This window comes from Anolis sagrei, chromosome 1, assembly GCF_037176765.1.
Source record: "Anolis sagrei isolate rAnoSag1 chromosome 1, rAnoSag1.mat, whole genome shotgun sequence".
In the NCBI taxonomy this organism is placed as follows: Eukaryota; Metazoa; Chordata; class Lepidosauria; order Squamata; family Dactyloidae; genus Anolis; species Anolis sagrei.
In genome coordinates, this window is record NC_090021.1 from 171,866,079 (window position 1) to 171,882,242 (window position 16,164).

A 16,164-nucleotide genomic window follows, 5' to 3' on the forward strand; every position below is an offset into this window, starting at 1 on the left:
CCTTCTCGGTGGTGGCTCCTTGGCTGTGGAACGCCCTTCCCACAGACATTAGACTAGCACCATCTCTAATGGTATTCCGCAAAAAAGTGAAGACCTGGCTGTTTGAGCAGGCGTTCGAATAATTAGTGCAATGATTGGTAATGAACATAGGAATGGAACAATGGATGACGAATCTGGATTATGTTTTTGATGATCTGACGATAGTGAATGGTTATTATAGTGCTTGTTTATTAATTGTGTAATGTGTTAGGTTGTTAACTGCTTTCTACACTGTAGCATTGAATTTTTGCTGTTCTTATTTGTTGTGAACCGCCGTGAGTCGCCTTCGGGCTGAGAACAGCGGTATATAAGTAAAGTAAAGTAAAGTAAATAAATAAATAATAAAATATCTGAATTAATTCTTTTTTACTGGAAGTATTGTTTGGACACCTCTGGTAAAAACCCAGATAGGTCCTGGGATATAGGCCTGTCTGGATGGTCCCAGAAATATAATTTGCTTAGAACAGTGGTTGAGCAAGACTTGTGATATTGTCGATCTATGACCTTTACAGGCTATTTGGCTGCCTCCCAGAAACACATTGGTAGATACATTTGGCAACACAATGTCAACATTCACACGATGAGTGCTGTAGCCCATACACCTCGTATGTACACTCATGCTACATAAACATGATTCAGTATCTCAGCCTGTGAGGCTGATTCTATGCTGCCGTATAATCCAGTTTCAGAATGCTGTAACTCCGTTGATCTGGATTATAGGGAAGTGTAGATCCAAACTGAGTCTAATGATGTTTTTTAATATCTCGAATAATGTGCAGCCACTGAGGCCCATCTCAGCCATATAATTGCACTGGATTATATGGTAGTGCAGACTCACATAATCCAGTTCAATGCAGTTCAGTCTGCTTTAAATGTGTCAATGATGACCATATAATGTGGTTCAAACTGCATTGTATGACAGTGTAGATGGGGCTTGAGCCATGCTTTGATGTATGTTTTTAGAGAATTGAGAATTGGATACCGGAAGATTTTTACTACAAATTCCAACTTGTTGCCCTCTTGTTTGAAACTAGAATAATACGTAGCCCAAAACTCTGGTGAGAAAAAAGTTAGCCTTCATTCTTTATTGGGGAGGGAGCCTTCTCAAAACAGATCTGCCTCAAGTTGTCTAATCAACCAACCAATCTTTCTCTGCCATGAAATCTCAGGGAATACAGGCAACATCAATTTAAACAGGTCCGAACAATTTAAAACAATAAAAAAAAATCATTGCTTAAAAACATCTCAGATAAACATTTTCAGTGTCACAAAGTCTAACAATTTTAATTGTATTTTATTGTATTTTCATTTTGTAGTTATGCCACAGGTATTTAATTGTTTTAAATTCTTTTCTAAAAGTTTTGTATTTTTCTTGTTTTTAAATTGTAGTGGGTTGTCTTATGTTATTGTTAGCCTTGGCTTCTTATGGGGAGCAAGACTGGATAGAAATAAAGTTAATACTACTAATAATGAAATAACAATTGTTTTGATAATATAGATAGTATATTCCCATGAATGGTGAATCTTCTGTCACGCGCTGGGCCTGTAAAGAATTTCCTTCAGAACAGGACGTGCAACCTTTGCCCAGCGGGAAGCCAGGGGGCCCAAAGAGAAGTTCTCAGAGGTTTCCCACTACAAATGATCTTTAGATGGCTTGTGAAGTATAACAAAGTCTTTTATTAATGAACAATCAAACAGAAACTTCTCTTGTCTTCAATAAAGCAAAAGAAATGCTTCCAAGCTTTATGCAACTGGTGACTTCCTAATCTTGCCCACAAAGGACAGGCAACTGTCTTCAATAACTTCTTCTTTACTTTAAATGGAAAATCCCCTTTTTAACTTCTCCCAGGCTGACTGTAATCTAACCCTTACTGATATTGTTGTAACTCAGAGTGTGCTTCATGTAGCTACTAGTGATAGTAGGGGGTCTCCACTACCGGGTCAAACTGCTTCTCAAATGCCGAGTGGACCTACCAGTAAAGGCTTAGATGTTCTCCAGCTGGAGTTGTTTGTTCTTTAGGGCTGTTTCCCTAGAAATCTTTGGAGACTCTTAAGACTATTCTTCCCCGGAAGGTCTTGGATGCTTTTAAGACTGTTTTCCCCCGGAAAGTCTTAAGGGTTGAAGCTTTTGTACAGGGGAAGCTTGCACACGTCCTGTACATTAGCTTTCCTTGCTGAGATTAACTAACCAAAACTTAACGATGATGGACAGGTGACTTGCCCTATGACTGCAACCAAAGGAAGCCACCCTTCTGCAGACTCCTTGAAACCTTGGACTGCAAGCAAACATTTAATACAAAGCAAATAAAGTAGGAGCTCCTGGTACAGCCGCACCAGAACAGTGAAATCTTTGAGTAGATATGCATAGAGTTGCACAACATGTGTCATTTTACATTACAACCTCAAGCACATATTCTACTGAGAAAATCTCTTCAAATTTTGGGGGGATTAACCTATGAGTAAAAATCTTGAGGGATACATAATTTATTTTAAAGTAATGTAAAACATTGATAATAACTGTGGAGGATTAAACAGACAGAAAGTCCATGAGAACTGTAAATCCTATGAAAGTGCACCTTCTGAACATATTATCTTCTGTTGTAGCTATGTCAGATAAATTTCTGTTTAGTTTAGTGTAAGATATTTGTATCAGGTCTCTCTATATTTTTTTCCAACTGTAATCTAATCAATTAAATGAAATATTGGTTTACATCAAATAATGGCCCATAAAATAGAGCTCCATTTTATGCTTTATGACATTCAAAAGATACGATATTATCTTTTGAAAAATTGACAGATATTAAGATATATAAATACAGGTACAAAGAACAAATTGTATTACAGAAGTAAGCACCAAAGTTAAATTCATGCTGATACAATTTTGAAATAATAAAAACAGAAGGCAGAGTCACACAGTGTAATGCAGCATTTAAAGGCAGCAACACTTTTCACTTTTGACTAAGCAGCTCACCAATAACTTTCTTGTCCCAACTTGAAGTTTCACACTTTACACTGGCCCGCACTTTACACTGGCATACGTTCTACCTCAATATGCGTTATGACAGTATTTCCTGCCCAGTTTACTGTATTGTTGCACTTTCCTGCGCTCCTGCAAAAATGTATTGCATTCATTGAATCATATGAATCTATGAATGCACACCTGACATCCACCGGGAAGTAGCAGCCAATAGTGAAAGGACCAAGGCAGAGACATCTCCAGCTCATCCCCTGTTTGGGTATCAGCCTGCACGTCAATGACTTAAATCTAGAAATAGTTTTCTAAGATCTACAGAGACACTCGCTGGAACACCTCAGCAAGTGAGAGTCCAAAAGTGGCAGGCTCAAACCCAGAACCTCAACCAATGGCTGATACCAAATGAGAGACTCCCCCCTGGGCACAGAGGACTGGACGACTTTGAAGGCACTGAACAGGCTGTGCTCTGGCACCACGAGATGCAGAGCCAACCTTCAGACATGGGGCTACAAAGTGGAGTCCACGACATGCGAGTGTGGAGAGGAGCAAACTACTGACCACCTGCTGCAATGCAACCTGAGCCCAGCCACATGCACAATGGAGGACCTCCTTGCAGCAACACCAGAGGCACTCCAAGTGGCCAGATACTGGTCAAAGGACATTTAATCAACTACCAAACTCACAAATTTTGTATTTTGTCTGTTTGTTTGCTTTGTTCTGTTAGAAATGTAATATAATTGACTGGTTGCCCTGACACGACAAATAAATAAATTGAATCTATATCTCAGCTATTTTTTTCAGCCTTATTGTTTTTATATTGCTTTCAAGAGTGCTGTAATTTGTTTTTATCTGATGGTTTAATTGGTTAAGTGTTTTACATTTGTGTTTTAATTGTAATTTTGGGCGTGTCCCTTGTAAGCCGCCCCGAGTCCCCTAGGGGAGATGGTATAAAAATAAAGTTTTTGTTCTTCTTCTTCTTCTTCTTCTTCTTCTTATTATTATTATTATTATTATTATTATTGTCAAACATAGGTTTAGCTCACCTCTCAAATGTGCACTGAGAAAAACTGAGATCCAATCATTTTCTACCAAATTAATGGGAAATAGGGATGTAATTCTTCATTAGTTTTATTCCAAAGAGAAGTATTTGAAAAGTGTAACATTTTCAAACTCTGTACATGGCTCTGGACATTCTGCACAAAATTTGCACAAAATTTGTGGGAAAATGGTATTTTCCCACAAAAAGCACTTTCTACACATGACCTTGACCTCTGTTTGTATATTGTATGTTATTTTTACGATGAAAACAGGCACTGAATGTTTGCCTTATATATGTAAAACTGTAATCCAGTCTGAGTTCCTCCTGAGAAATAAGGTGAAATATAAATAAAGTGTATTATTATTTTTATTATTATTATTGGCACAAAATATTGCTATATATAAATAAAAATTTTAATGTTGAAAATTCTATGCTCCACATAGCAAATCCTGTAATTGTGGATTCACTCTGCACAAATTGGAACAAAAAACAGCAGTTTTTACATAGAAAATAAAATTCTCGCATTTGAAAAACTTCTGTACACACCCCAAAATGTGAAATTTTTTATACAGAATAAAAACAAAATTGTGAGGTTTGCCAGAACAAACAATGTATTATCAACCTTAACAATAATATTTGTCATAATGATTTAAATTGTTTTTATTATTTCACCAGACCCTCGAATATAAATTTTGGGATAAATATAAGTTCAAGCCAGAATATTTTTTATTAGATATGTTTGACTTGGTATTAGACCAAAATCAAGATAAACTTTTTACCTACATGATGACAGCAGCAATATTAATTTATGGAAAACTTTGGAAACAGGAAATTATTCCAACCAGAATATCATAGGTATTAAGATTACTAGATATAATGAATATGGACATACTGATTGATGAAATTTCATGCCACTCTCCAAATCCCAAAAAGAAAACAGATTGTACACTCCTGAAATGTTTTTTGAAAAATGAAAATCTGAAAATAATAGTAAATGAAACCAACATATGAAAAACACGGAATGATTGAAATTATATACAAAAAGGACTAGGAATATATAAATAATATATTTTTTCTTTCCTTCCGACAATAATTCTTCGAGGCGAAGATAGGAAATAGTTCTCGTTTTATCAATTTTTTCCTTTCTTTCTTTTTTATCTTCTTTTGAATTTTAGCTCTGTCTTTTAACTTTTCTTCTTTTATATACATTTATAATGTTCCCCCTCTTTTACTGTATCATTACATTTTTTTCTAAATAAAAATTACTTTTAAAAAGAATATAAATTTTGGGATAGTGAATGGTATATTATATGTCCTTTTTTTAAAATGTTCAGGATCAGAAGTGTTTTGAATTTAGGATTGTTTGGGATATACATATACATATACATATGATCATTTTAGTCACCCTGCTCTGGACACATTCCAGCTTGTCAACATCTCCCTTCAATTGTGGTGCCCAGAAATGGACACAATATTTCTGGTGTGGTCTGACCAAGACATAATAGAGGAGTAGCATGACTTCCTTGGATCTAGGCACTATACTCCTATTGATGCAGGCCAAAATTCCATTGGCTTTTTAAGCCACCACATGACATTGTTGGCTCATGTCAGGCATGTAGCCAGGGGGGCTTGAGGGGCTTCAGCCCCCCCCCCCCCGAAATTCTCACGGTGGTTCACGATTCATATCATGATCTGATCACCATAATCAATATATCCCATATGCATGGGGGTATTGGGGTAATGATACAAAAGGTTTGCTAGGCTAGACCCTCTTTCACTCAGACTCAGCCCCCCCCCCGAAACTCAGCCCCCCCCAAAAAAAATTAGCCCCCCCCCCCCCGAAATGAAATCCTGGCTACGGGCCTGGCTCATGTTTAACTTGTTGTCCACAAGGACTCCAAAATCTTTTTCACAAAATCTTTTTGCTCTCAAGTCAGGCATCCCCCATTCTGTATCTTTGCATTTCGTTTTTTCAGCCTAAGTGGAGTATCTTGCATTTGTCACTGTTGAACTTCATTTTGTCAGTTTTGGCCCATCTCGCTAATCTGTTAAGATCATTTTGAATTCTGCCCCTGTCTTCTGGAGTATTGGCTATCCTTCCCCATTTGGTGTTGTCTGCAAACTTGATGATAATGTCTTCTAACCCTTCATCTAACTCCTTAATAAAGATGTTGAACAGGACCGGGCCCAGGACGGAACCCTGCAGGACTCCACTCGTTATTTCTTTCCAGGATGAAGAGGAAGCATTGGTGAGCACCCTCTAGGTTCGTCCACTTAACCAATTACAGATCCACCTCACCATAGTTTTGCCTAGCCCACATTGGACTAATTTGTTTGCCAGAAGGTCATGGGGGACCTTGTCGAAAGCCTTACTGAAATCCAGGTATACTACATCCACGGCATTCCCTACATCTACCCAGATGCAACTCTATCAAAAAAAGAGATCGGATTCGTCTGGCATGACTTGTTTTTGATAAATCCATGTAGACTATTAGCGATTATCACACTCCACTCATCACTTCTTTCCAGGATGAAGAGGAAGCATTGGTGAGCATCCTTAACCAATTACAGATCCACCTAACCCAGTGGTCCTCAACCTGTGGGTCCCCAGATGTTTTGGCCTGCAACTCCCAGAAATCTCAGCAAGTTTACCAGTTGTTAGGATTTCTGGGAGTTGAAGGCCAAAACATCTGGGGACCCACAGGTTGAAAACCACTGACCGAACTGTAGTTTTGACTAGTTTCTTTGCCAGAAGGTCATGGGTGACCTCGTTGAACACCTTACTGAAATCCCGATACACTATATTCATGACATTCCCTGCATCTAACCAGCCTGTAATCTTTGTTTGTACCAGCCCTCTTGTGCTCTTGTGTTTATGAATTCAGTATTTCTTAACCATGGCTAGACTATGTTCTTACTCCCTTATATTGTTCTCATAATTTCTACATAGGAAGGTGACAGAAAATGGAAATCTTCTCCCCTCAATGCTGTCTTTGTTTTATTACTGGCTGACAAGCTTTTGTGTTAAAAGGGTGGGGATGGTCGGCTTGCTCCGTTTGCTTATACAGTTGTGTGCAATTAATCACTGTAAATGTTTCCTTTAATTCTCTGTTACAGGGAATTGTAAATCTACCAAGAGGGGGAAGAAATGGGAAATAGCTGAAATCAATAAAAACCCTTATGAACATGTACAGTTATTAGTGAAATACAAGGATTTTAATTAAATGTGCCAATGTTTAGTTAAGCCACCGTGTTCCCATAATTGATCTACAGCTGCTGGTTTAGCATTTTCTTTTTGTGTCAACTTTGCATCTTGCTGACCTTATTGACTACAACTCCTCCCCTCCCCAAATGAAACAATCTTTGGTTTTTAAAGAACAAAATATTAATTTCAACCTTACTTTTTAAGGTTGAGAGCCTTCAATCAACCACATTTATCGGTTTTGAAATCCACCTAATGTTTGCGTACAAAAGAAATAATGCTTTCACTCTCAATCTTCTACATATTTGCTAGAGATGCCAATGCAAAGTGGGCCTAGAATGGTTCCAGCTTCAGATTGTTTGACATGGCATAAACCCAGCTTGGCACATACCCAGATATGAACTCATCTGTCAGAAGGAACAATCCCCTCATTTATCTAGAAATAGTCCCTTAGCTAAGATGTCTTTCTTAAATTCCATTCTAAACTATATTCTCTCTCTGTGGGGGACATGTTTGAATGACAAGCTGTGAGCCACTGTGGTCAATATTAAATGCATTATATTTAATGACATCATCAGAGCATTTCAGTTATGGCATAGAAATCAATCTTACATTTAAAAAGTCTTTCCCACCTGGAATTTTTGTGTGTTGAATGTTTTCTGCCATTATATCTGTGCATCATTGGCTGTCAAATGGGAGACCACCAATGTACTTTAATGTTTGTCCTCTGAAAAGTAATTCAATCTGAATGCACCATAGATGCAGGTGAAACGTTAGGAGAGAATGCCTCTAGAACATGGCCATATAGCCCGAAAGAACCTACAACAACCCAGTGATTCTTGCCATGAATGTCTTCGACAATACAGTAATTCAATTGTCTCCCTTGCTGGCAAGGACAGTTTCCATAGGATCTTTTCCCTTGTGAGAAGGAACTCTTTAGATATTTGCAACCTTTGTTTCCTTAGGTTTGAGGAACACAATAACAAGGAAATGCATCTTGCAGCTATGCTAGAATTTTCAACAGTGTTTGGGGCTGTACTAGAACTGGTCATTCTCAAAGGCTTGTTGAAACCACCATGTCTTCAAGCTCTTACAAAAGGAGGGGAGGGATGGGGCCTGTCTTAATTCCCTTGGAAGGGTGTTCCAGAGGCGTGGGGCCACCACCGAGAAAGCCCTCTCTCCTGTCCCCACCAACCATACTTGTGACGGTGGTGGGAGCAAAAGGAGGGCCTCCCCAGAAGGTCTTATAATCCGCGCCGGTTCATATTGTATTGTAATTATTTTTTAACTCTCAGAAGCAGACTTATTGTAATAATTTAGGCTTGACCTCATGTTACCTGCCCTGAGTCTCTTTGGGGAGATGGTGGCAGGATATAAATAATAATAATAATAATAATAATTATTATTATTATTATTATTATTAATCTTACCCTGCAGTTTTTTTCCAATAAAGAAGCTCATTTTGTCCAAAATATTTTGGTAGTGACTGAAGACATCCCATCCCCCCAGGAAAAAAAGGGCCAGGTGACAGTAGCATGCAACCTGTAGACTTCGCAGTTCCCATCCTTACTTGCTCTTTAAGAATCCAAAGGAGGAGGAGGAGGAGGAGGAGACTGATTTTGGGTTTTTTTTTTTTTTTGCTTCGGCTGTCAGAATATCACAACCAGTCATGTTTTACAATGTATTGTAATGTAATATAGCTGAGTCATGCACTGCTAATGGGCTTCTATTGGAAATGCTGAGTCTTGCATTAACTGTATATAGGGAATTATTTGGAGAATGTGTTCTGGCCTAGTCCAGGTGATTGTGAATGATGTAATCCTGGGTCTGAGTTAAGTTAATGAGTTGGGAACCAATCAGAGATTGCTATGTGTAATTGTATAGAATTGTATATAAGGAAGTCATGTACAGTGTATTCTCTCTCCTTGTGCTGTGATGTTGTTTGTCGAAGGCTATATGTAATTAAAAGAACCTGTCTGCTAAGACAAGATATAACTGTGTGCTGTGGTAAGTTTGTAATGTCATCTAGACTGGGGAAAAGACAATGGTAAATGACAATGGCTGGCATGTGCTCAAGTGTCTGTAAAAGGTTCCAGAGAGACTGCAGGGTGTGGGAGCCATTGACTGAAAATACTGTGCAGGAAGAAGCTACTGGAAAGCGCTTAAGTTGTGCAACTGATCTGCTGCTGAATTGTGAAGTTAATCTCAACACAACCAGAACTGACTAGTGTGTGTGAGAGGGGCGAGGGAATGACTTGTCCTTCACCCTTCAGCAGCAATATGGTTAATATTGAGTCTGCTTCTCAGAGTTAAAAAGCAGCACACAATTGCTCACATAGATAAGTAAATTCAAATATTGCGGGCCTAATCCAGCACATTGCAGATGACATATGTGTTTCATTCATCTCTCAAGAAAATGCGTAGGCTTGAAAACTATTTAAATTTTCCTGAATTGTGTTTTGATTATTCACTTATCAAAGAAGAAAAGCAGTGGAACATTATATAAAAAAAGAACCAGCAACTTGATAAGCGTATGAAATAGCCGTCTCCCCACTGTTTTTCTAGCATTTTAATTTATAATGGCTGGCTAATTACATAATATTCTGAAGTGCACTCTTCTTCAGAATACACACTGTTTGTAATTCCTTATTAATTGCCCTCTTAGGCATGCAAATTTACCTATCAAATTTTTGTGGACAGAAAGAGGCGGGGATAAGATGCAAATCATTGTTCTGGAATGATTTTGGAAGGCAGGAAGGAGAAATGGGTGGGAGAGGAACAAGGAAAGCAGTCTGCTGTGGAGAATAATTAGTCAAGAACAAAAAAAAATCTTACTACTATTTCCTGCATGTAGCTTGAAGACAAGGATTAAGATATTTCAACTTTATCCCCTTTCCACCCACCTCTGAACATAATTTCCATCTCAGCTTGGAAAAGAGCTCATTAGAATGTGTTCTATGCCATGTATCTATTAAGAAAAATACACCAACATGCATATATACCCTCAAGAGATTTGTTACTGGAAACAAAATATAGATTCATGGACTTATAGAGTTGGAAGAGACCTCATGGATCATCCAGTCCAACCCCCTGCCAAGAAGCAGGAAAATAGCATTCAAATCGCATGCCATTTGGTTTTGCTTTCGAGACATTTTCATACACACATCATGTCTTTGTTTAAATTTAAGGAGAATGACCCAGACGCCAGTGTCTCAAAACAGCTTTCATTCCTGAAAATTGTATATTTCTTGATTTAAGGTATTGACTTGCTGGCTGATATCCGGAAAGGCCAGAGTTGTCAATGCCTTGGTCCTTTCATTTTTGGCTGCTATTTCCTGACAGATGCCAGGTGACTCATAACTGGCTAAACAGTATAATTTCTCCAGTGGTGTAGGGCATAGACATCCTGTGATAATGCATGTCTCAGCAAGAGCCACATCTACTGTTTTAACTTGCTTAGATGTATTCCACGCTGGGCATACATATTCAGCAGCAGAGTAGCAAAGTACAAGGGCAGATGTCTTCACTGTATCTGGTTGTGATCCCCAGGTTGTGCCAGTCAACTTTTGTATGATATTATTTCTAGTGCCCACTTTTTGCTTGATATTCAAGCAGTGCTTCTTGTAAGTTAGAGCACGGTCCAGGGTAACTCCCAGGTCTTTTGGTGTGCTTCAGTGCTCCAAAGGGATTCCTTCCCAGGTAATCCTCAAAGTCCAAGTTGCTTGTCTGTTCTTTAGGTGCAAAGCACATGGCTGCATTTTAGTCTTCACTGTATCTGGTTGTGATCTCCAGGTTCCGCCAGACAACTTTTGTATGATATTATTTCTAGTGCCCACTTTTTGCTTGATATTCAAGCACTGCTTCTTGTAAGTTAGAGCATGGTCCAGGGTAACTCCCAGGTCTTTTGGTGTGCTTCAGTGCTCCAAAGGGATTCCTTCCCAGGTAATCCTCAAAGTCCAAGTTGCTTGTCTGTTCTTTAGGTGCAAAGCACATGGCTGCATTTTAGTCTTCACTGTATCTGGTTGTGATCTCCAGGTTCCGCCAGACAACTTTTGTATGATATTATTTCTAGTGCCCACTTTTTGCTTGATATTCAAGCACTGCTTCTTGTAAGTTAGAGCATGGTCCAGGGTAACTCCCAGGTCTTTTGGTGTGCTTCAGTGCTCCAAAGGGATTCCTTCCCAGGTAATCCTCAAAGTCCAAGTTGCTTGTCTGTTCTTTAGGTGCAAAGCACATGGCTGCATTTTAGTCTTCACTGTATCTGGTTGTGATCTCCAGGTTCCGCCAGACAACTTTTGTATGATATTATTTCTAGTGCCCACTTTTTGCTTGATATTCAAGCACTGCTTCTTGTAAGTTAGAGCATGGTCCAGGGTAACTCCCAGGTCTTTTGGTGTGCTTCAGTGCTCCAAAGGGATTCCTTCCCAGGTAATCCTCAAAGTCCAAGTTGCTTGTCTGTTCTTTAGGTGCAAAGCACATGACTGCATTTTAGTCTTCACTGTATCTGGTTGTGATCTCCAGGTTCCGCCAGACAACTTTTGTATGATATTATTTCTAGTGCCCACTTTTTGCTTGATATTCAAGCACTGCTTCTTGTAAGTTAGAGCATGGTCCAGGGTAACTCCCAGGTCTTTTGGTGTGCTTCAATGCTCCAAAGGGATTCTTTCCCAGGTAATCCTCAAAGTCCAAGTTGCTTGTCTGTTCTTTAGGTGCAAAGCACATGACTGCATTTTAGTCTTCACTGCATCTGTTTGTGATCTCCAGGTTCCGCCAGACAACTTTTGTATGATATTATTTCTAGTGCCTACTTTTTGCTTGGTATTCAAGCAGTGCTTCTTGTAAGTCAGAGCACAGTCCAGGATAACTCCCAGGTCTTTTGATGTGCTGCAATGTTCCAGTGGGATTCCTTCCCAGGTAATCCTCAAAGCCCGAGATGCTTGTCTGTTCATTAGGTGAAAAACACATGACTGCTTTTTAGATGGATTAGGAATTAGCTGGTTTCCTCTGTAATAGGCAGTAATAGTACCTAAAGCTTCGAAGAGCTTATGTTCAACCATTTCAAAACTCACTGTTTGAGTGGTGATGGCATGATCATCAGCATAGATGAAACTCTCTGTCCTTTCTAACAGTGGCTGGTCATTTGTGTAAATGTTGGACATTGATGGAGCAAGCATGGTTCTCTGGGGCATGCCGTTCTTCTGTTTCCGCCAGCTGCTTCTCTGGCCTTGGAACTCATGAGACTGAGTAATAAATAATGGTTTGGTCTAATAACTTCATGAATCATTGCTTGTTTCATGAACAAATTCTGGCTACTCTCACTTTCAACCTCCACCATATATCTAGTAAGTCCTTGCTTTCTGGCCTCACCGCCATTTCTGTCCAAGCTGGCAAAATGTCTTTTTGCAGTTGACACTGATGTGCCTCAACAATTAGCTATTTTGATCTCTGATGTTGGATGTTCACATTAGTCTTCTGTACATTTGTAAGTTAATTTCATTTCTCAACCATTTGACATCTGGTGGCTGGCTTTCCCTTCAGTGAGATCAGTGAATTTTGTCTGGATTTTATTCTAAACTTTAAAGGAGCTATCCAAGGTGCTGAATTCTTTTCCCAAAATAGGTTCAGCCTCTTAATATTCTCCCTGAAAACCCGAGCAGATTCACCTGTTTCATTGATATGTAAGTCTCCAATGCCCTGGCTTCACTCTTCTCTCAGTCTTACAAATGCATGGTATATAAAGTATTGTATTCCTACAGGGACAATTTGAATGCACTCTGTCAATGTCTAGTAGGCATTTCTTTCCACTGGACTGTGGCACACTGCTACTAGGGACTGCTTCTTTATTATGCTTCAAAGCTCTCTCCTTTGGTCCCTGTGAATGTTATGCCTAATGTCTTTCCTTCTCTGAGAGCTGCCAAACCTTTCCCAACTCATTATTAATTTAGAATTGTTCCCCCAAACATCCTACCTTTAGAACCTCAACTGACTCAGAATCCAATATTTACTCACACGACAGACAAATATTGCTACTGGCATCCATTCATTTTCCTGTCTCTCTTTAAACGAACAAACAATGTTAATTTCCTGCTGTAGCCTTGAAGCTTTCAAGTCAACCATGCATTGGTTCTGGTCATATTTCTCCAGCAAGTTCCATGTGGTGATACTTGGTCACCTGTTATGTGGCATTTCACAAGGTGGCATTCTATCCACCATGAAAGCAATGAGAGAAATTGTCTGGAGGCACGGGGCCTGGGCTTATCAGTAGGCTGATAACACCAAATACATTTCTCTATGCTTTCAGAAACAGTCTTAGCTCAGGATAGTGTGCCTCCTTGAATGAGAGGAAGTAATGATCTGAATAAAGAAAAACAAATCAAAACTGAATTCAGATAAGATTGAGATGCTTGATCCAAAGAACCCAAGGAGATGTCCAAAATTCGTGCCTCATGTTGTCCAGGGCTGAAAGTGTGGAATTCCCTTTATAATATGAACATACCATTTGCATGATTGATATTAAATCTGTTCTTCTACCCATGTCTCCCGTAGTCCAGTCTAATGTTTTATTTTTCTTAATCTAATGTACTTACAGCTCTGGCATTCATCTGCTGAAGGTCCCCAACATCGATTTCCACAAGACTTGTGACATGGTCCACCTTCAAGGAGAGAAGAGACAAAATATAGAGATAATTCAGGCACAGGCACACTCATTTTCTTTGTAGTGGATTTAAGCTGGATGCTGGAATTATTTTATGAGAATTTTATACACTACTTCAATGGAAAGATTGGTAGTTAAAGGAGACCTTAAAAATCCTACATGAAGTTGCAAATGTATCAGAATTAAAGGTAATTCATGGTGGAACTTTGCATCCTAACTGTACCACTTTTGATTAGATAACTACTACTACTACTGGAATGGATCATGACTACGAAACTGACTATGACCCCAGGATTTTGACGAAGCGGATTTTTAGTGTATGTTATGTAGTAGTAGTTTGGTATGTGTTGTCGTGATTTGCTGTATACTGTCTTTTCCATGTTGCTGTTCACCGCCACGAGTCGCCCTAGGGCTGAGAGTGGCGGTCAATAAGTGCAAATAATAAATAATAAATAAATAAATAATACTATAGAAATTCAAATATGTAGCTCTTAAAGACCTTTACCAGCTCCATCATTCTCTTGGCATGCTGTGTTTCAGCAAAAGAAGGGAACATAGGAAAAAGATTTCTTTATATAAATAGATAAAAGCTAACATGTTTTATGAAATAAAAGGTTCTCTAGAAGGAAGCAGAAGGACATATATGCAGTGCCTTAATGCGAGTCACTGATTCTTATTGCCAATTAATGCATGATTGTGTTGGTTCTTCAGGGGCGGTTGGCTAAATCCTACTAATGCAAAACTTTCCATGTTTCTTCTTCCACATATATTCATCTTTCATATAATTTTTTGTTCTTTGCACTGTGGGAAAATCAAAGGGAATTACTTTTTGTCTATTCCTGATTACAAACCCATTTCATTCAACTGAAATCACACTGTGAATGAGTTAACTGTCATTATATATCCATTGTATCTGTCATGCTTTTAAAGAATATTCCATTTATGGCAGGAAGAGAAATGTTGCACACTTTCTCAGTCCTTGGCACACTCCACAGACCATCTGATCAAGAAATAGCTCAGTGGAATACTTCATCACTAGGAGTAATACACAAAATAAAGATGGACTTTGGTGAGTACATAACAGATGTAACATATTATCATACACAGTTGCTCCCCCTCAACGGTTTTTATCCCCAGAGTATATTTCCCCACCTGTATGAAGGTCTATATTTATGACCCCGTTCCTTTATGAGTTTCTCCCCCACAAACAATCTGCTCCATCCCTATCTCATCCTGATTTTAGTATTTTTAGTATCTTAGTTTTTATCTTGCACATGCAGCCCGCTCATTGTTATTTTATTTTATTATGTAAGATTTTGCTTTATCTTTTTTTTTTGTACTCATATCTTGTATGTATTTTACTGTGTTGTTATTGTGTTTTGGTTTTACTTTATTGTAATATGCTGTTGGGCTTGGCCTCATGTAAGCCACCCTGAGTCCCCATTGGGAAGATGGTGGCGGGGTATTAAATAAAGATGATGATGATGATGATGATGATGATTATTATTATTATTATTATTATGTGGTTTGGGATTCAAGCATTGTAGTAGAAGTCAGAATTGGTCAATTGGTATGTGAAGAGAACTGATAAAGCAAGCTGAATAATGAGAAAAGAGCGAGATGTCTTCCATTATAAGAAATCAGTGTTAATGGGGAGAACCTGAGTGGAAAGATGGCAGGAAGCCTCTTATAGAATCAAAGAGTATGAAGAGACCACATGGGCCATCCAATTTAACTCTATTCTGACATGAAGGTAAAGCACAAAGTAACCCTGGCAGATGGCCATCCAGCCTCTGTTTAAAATCCTCCAAACAAGGAGCCTCCTTCACACTCCAAGACACAGAGTTGCACTTCGGAACAGCTCTTACAGTCAGGAAGTTCTTCCTAATGTTCAAGTGGAAACTTCTTTCCTGTCATTTGAACCCATTGCTCTGAAACCCAGTCTCCAGGGCAGCAGAAAACAAACTCACTCCCTCTTAGACAAACAGCCCAAATGCTCAGCTGCGGATTGGGTGGGAGCTCTTGTGGTATCAGTAGTCCCCACCCACTGCTTACCACTTGTAAATAAGGTGCTTGCCTAATTTTAATTATCACTTTTCAATGGTTTCTGGTAAGAATGGATTTCCCATCTCCTCAGTCTATGCTACTAGTTCTCAACCTGGGGTTCCCAGATGTTTTTGGCCTACAACTCCCAGAAACCCCAGCCAGTTTACCAACTGTTAGGATTTCTGGGAGTTGAAGGCCAAAAACATCTG

At 38.9% G+C, this 16,164-nt stretch overlaps 1 protein-coding gene across 5 annotated transcripts in view; it reads right to left on the minus strand.

Annotated features, from left to right (window-relative positions):
- Positions 1 to 16,164, minus strand: part of ERBB4 (erb-b2 receptor tyrosine kinase 4) — a 1,155,234-nt gene that overhangs the window by 365,472 nt on the left and 773,598 nt on the right. For all 5 annotated transcript variants that reach the window (XM_067470344.1, XM_060781240.2, XM_067470353.1 and 2 more), the window contains exon 5: positions 13,842 to 13,907. In XM_067470344.1, the coding sequence (XP_067326445.1) occupies positions 13,842 to 13,907 (66 nt within the window). The remainder of the gene's footprint in view (positions 1 to 13,841; positions 13,908 to 16,164) is intronic.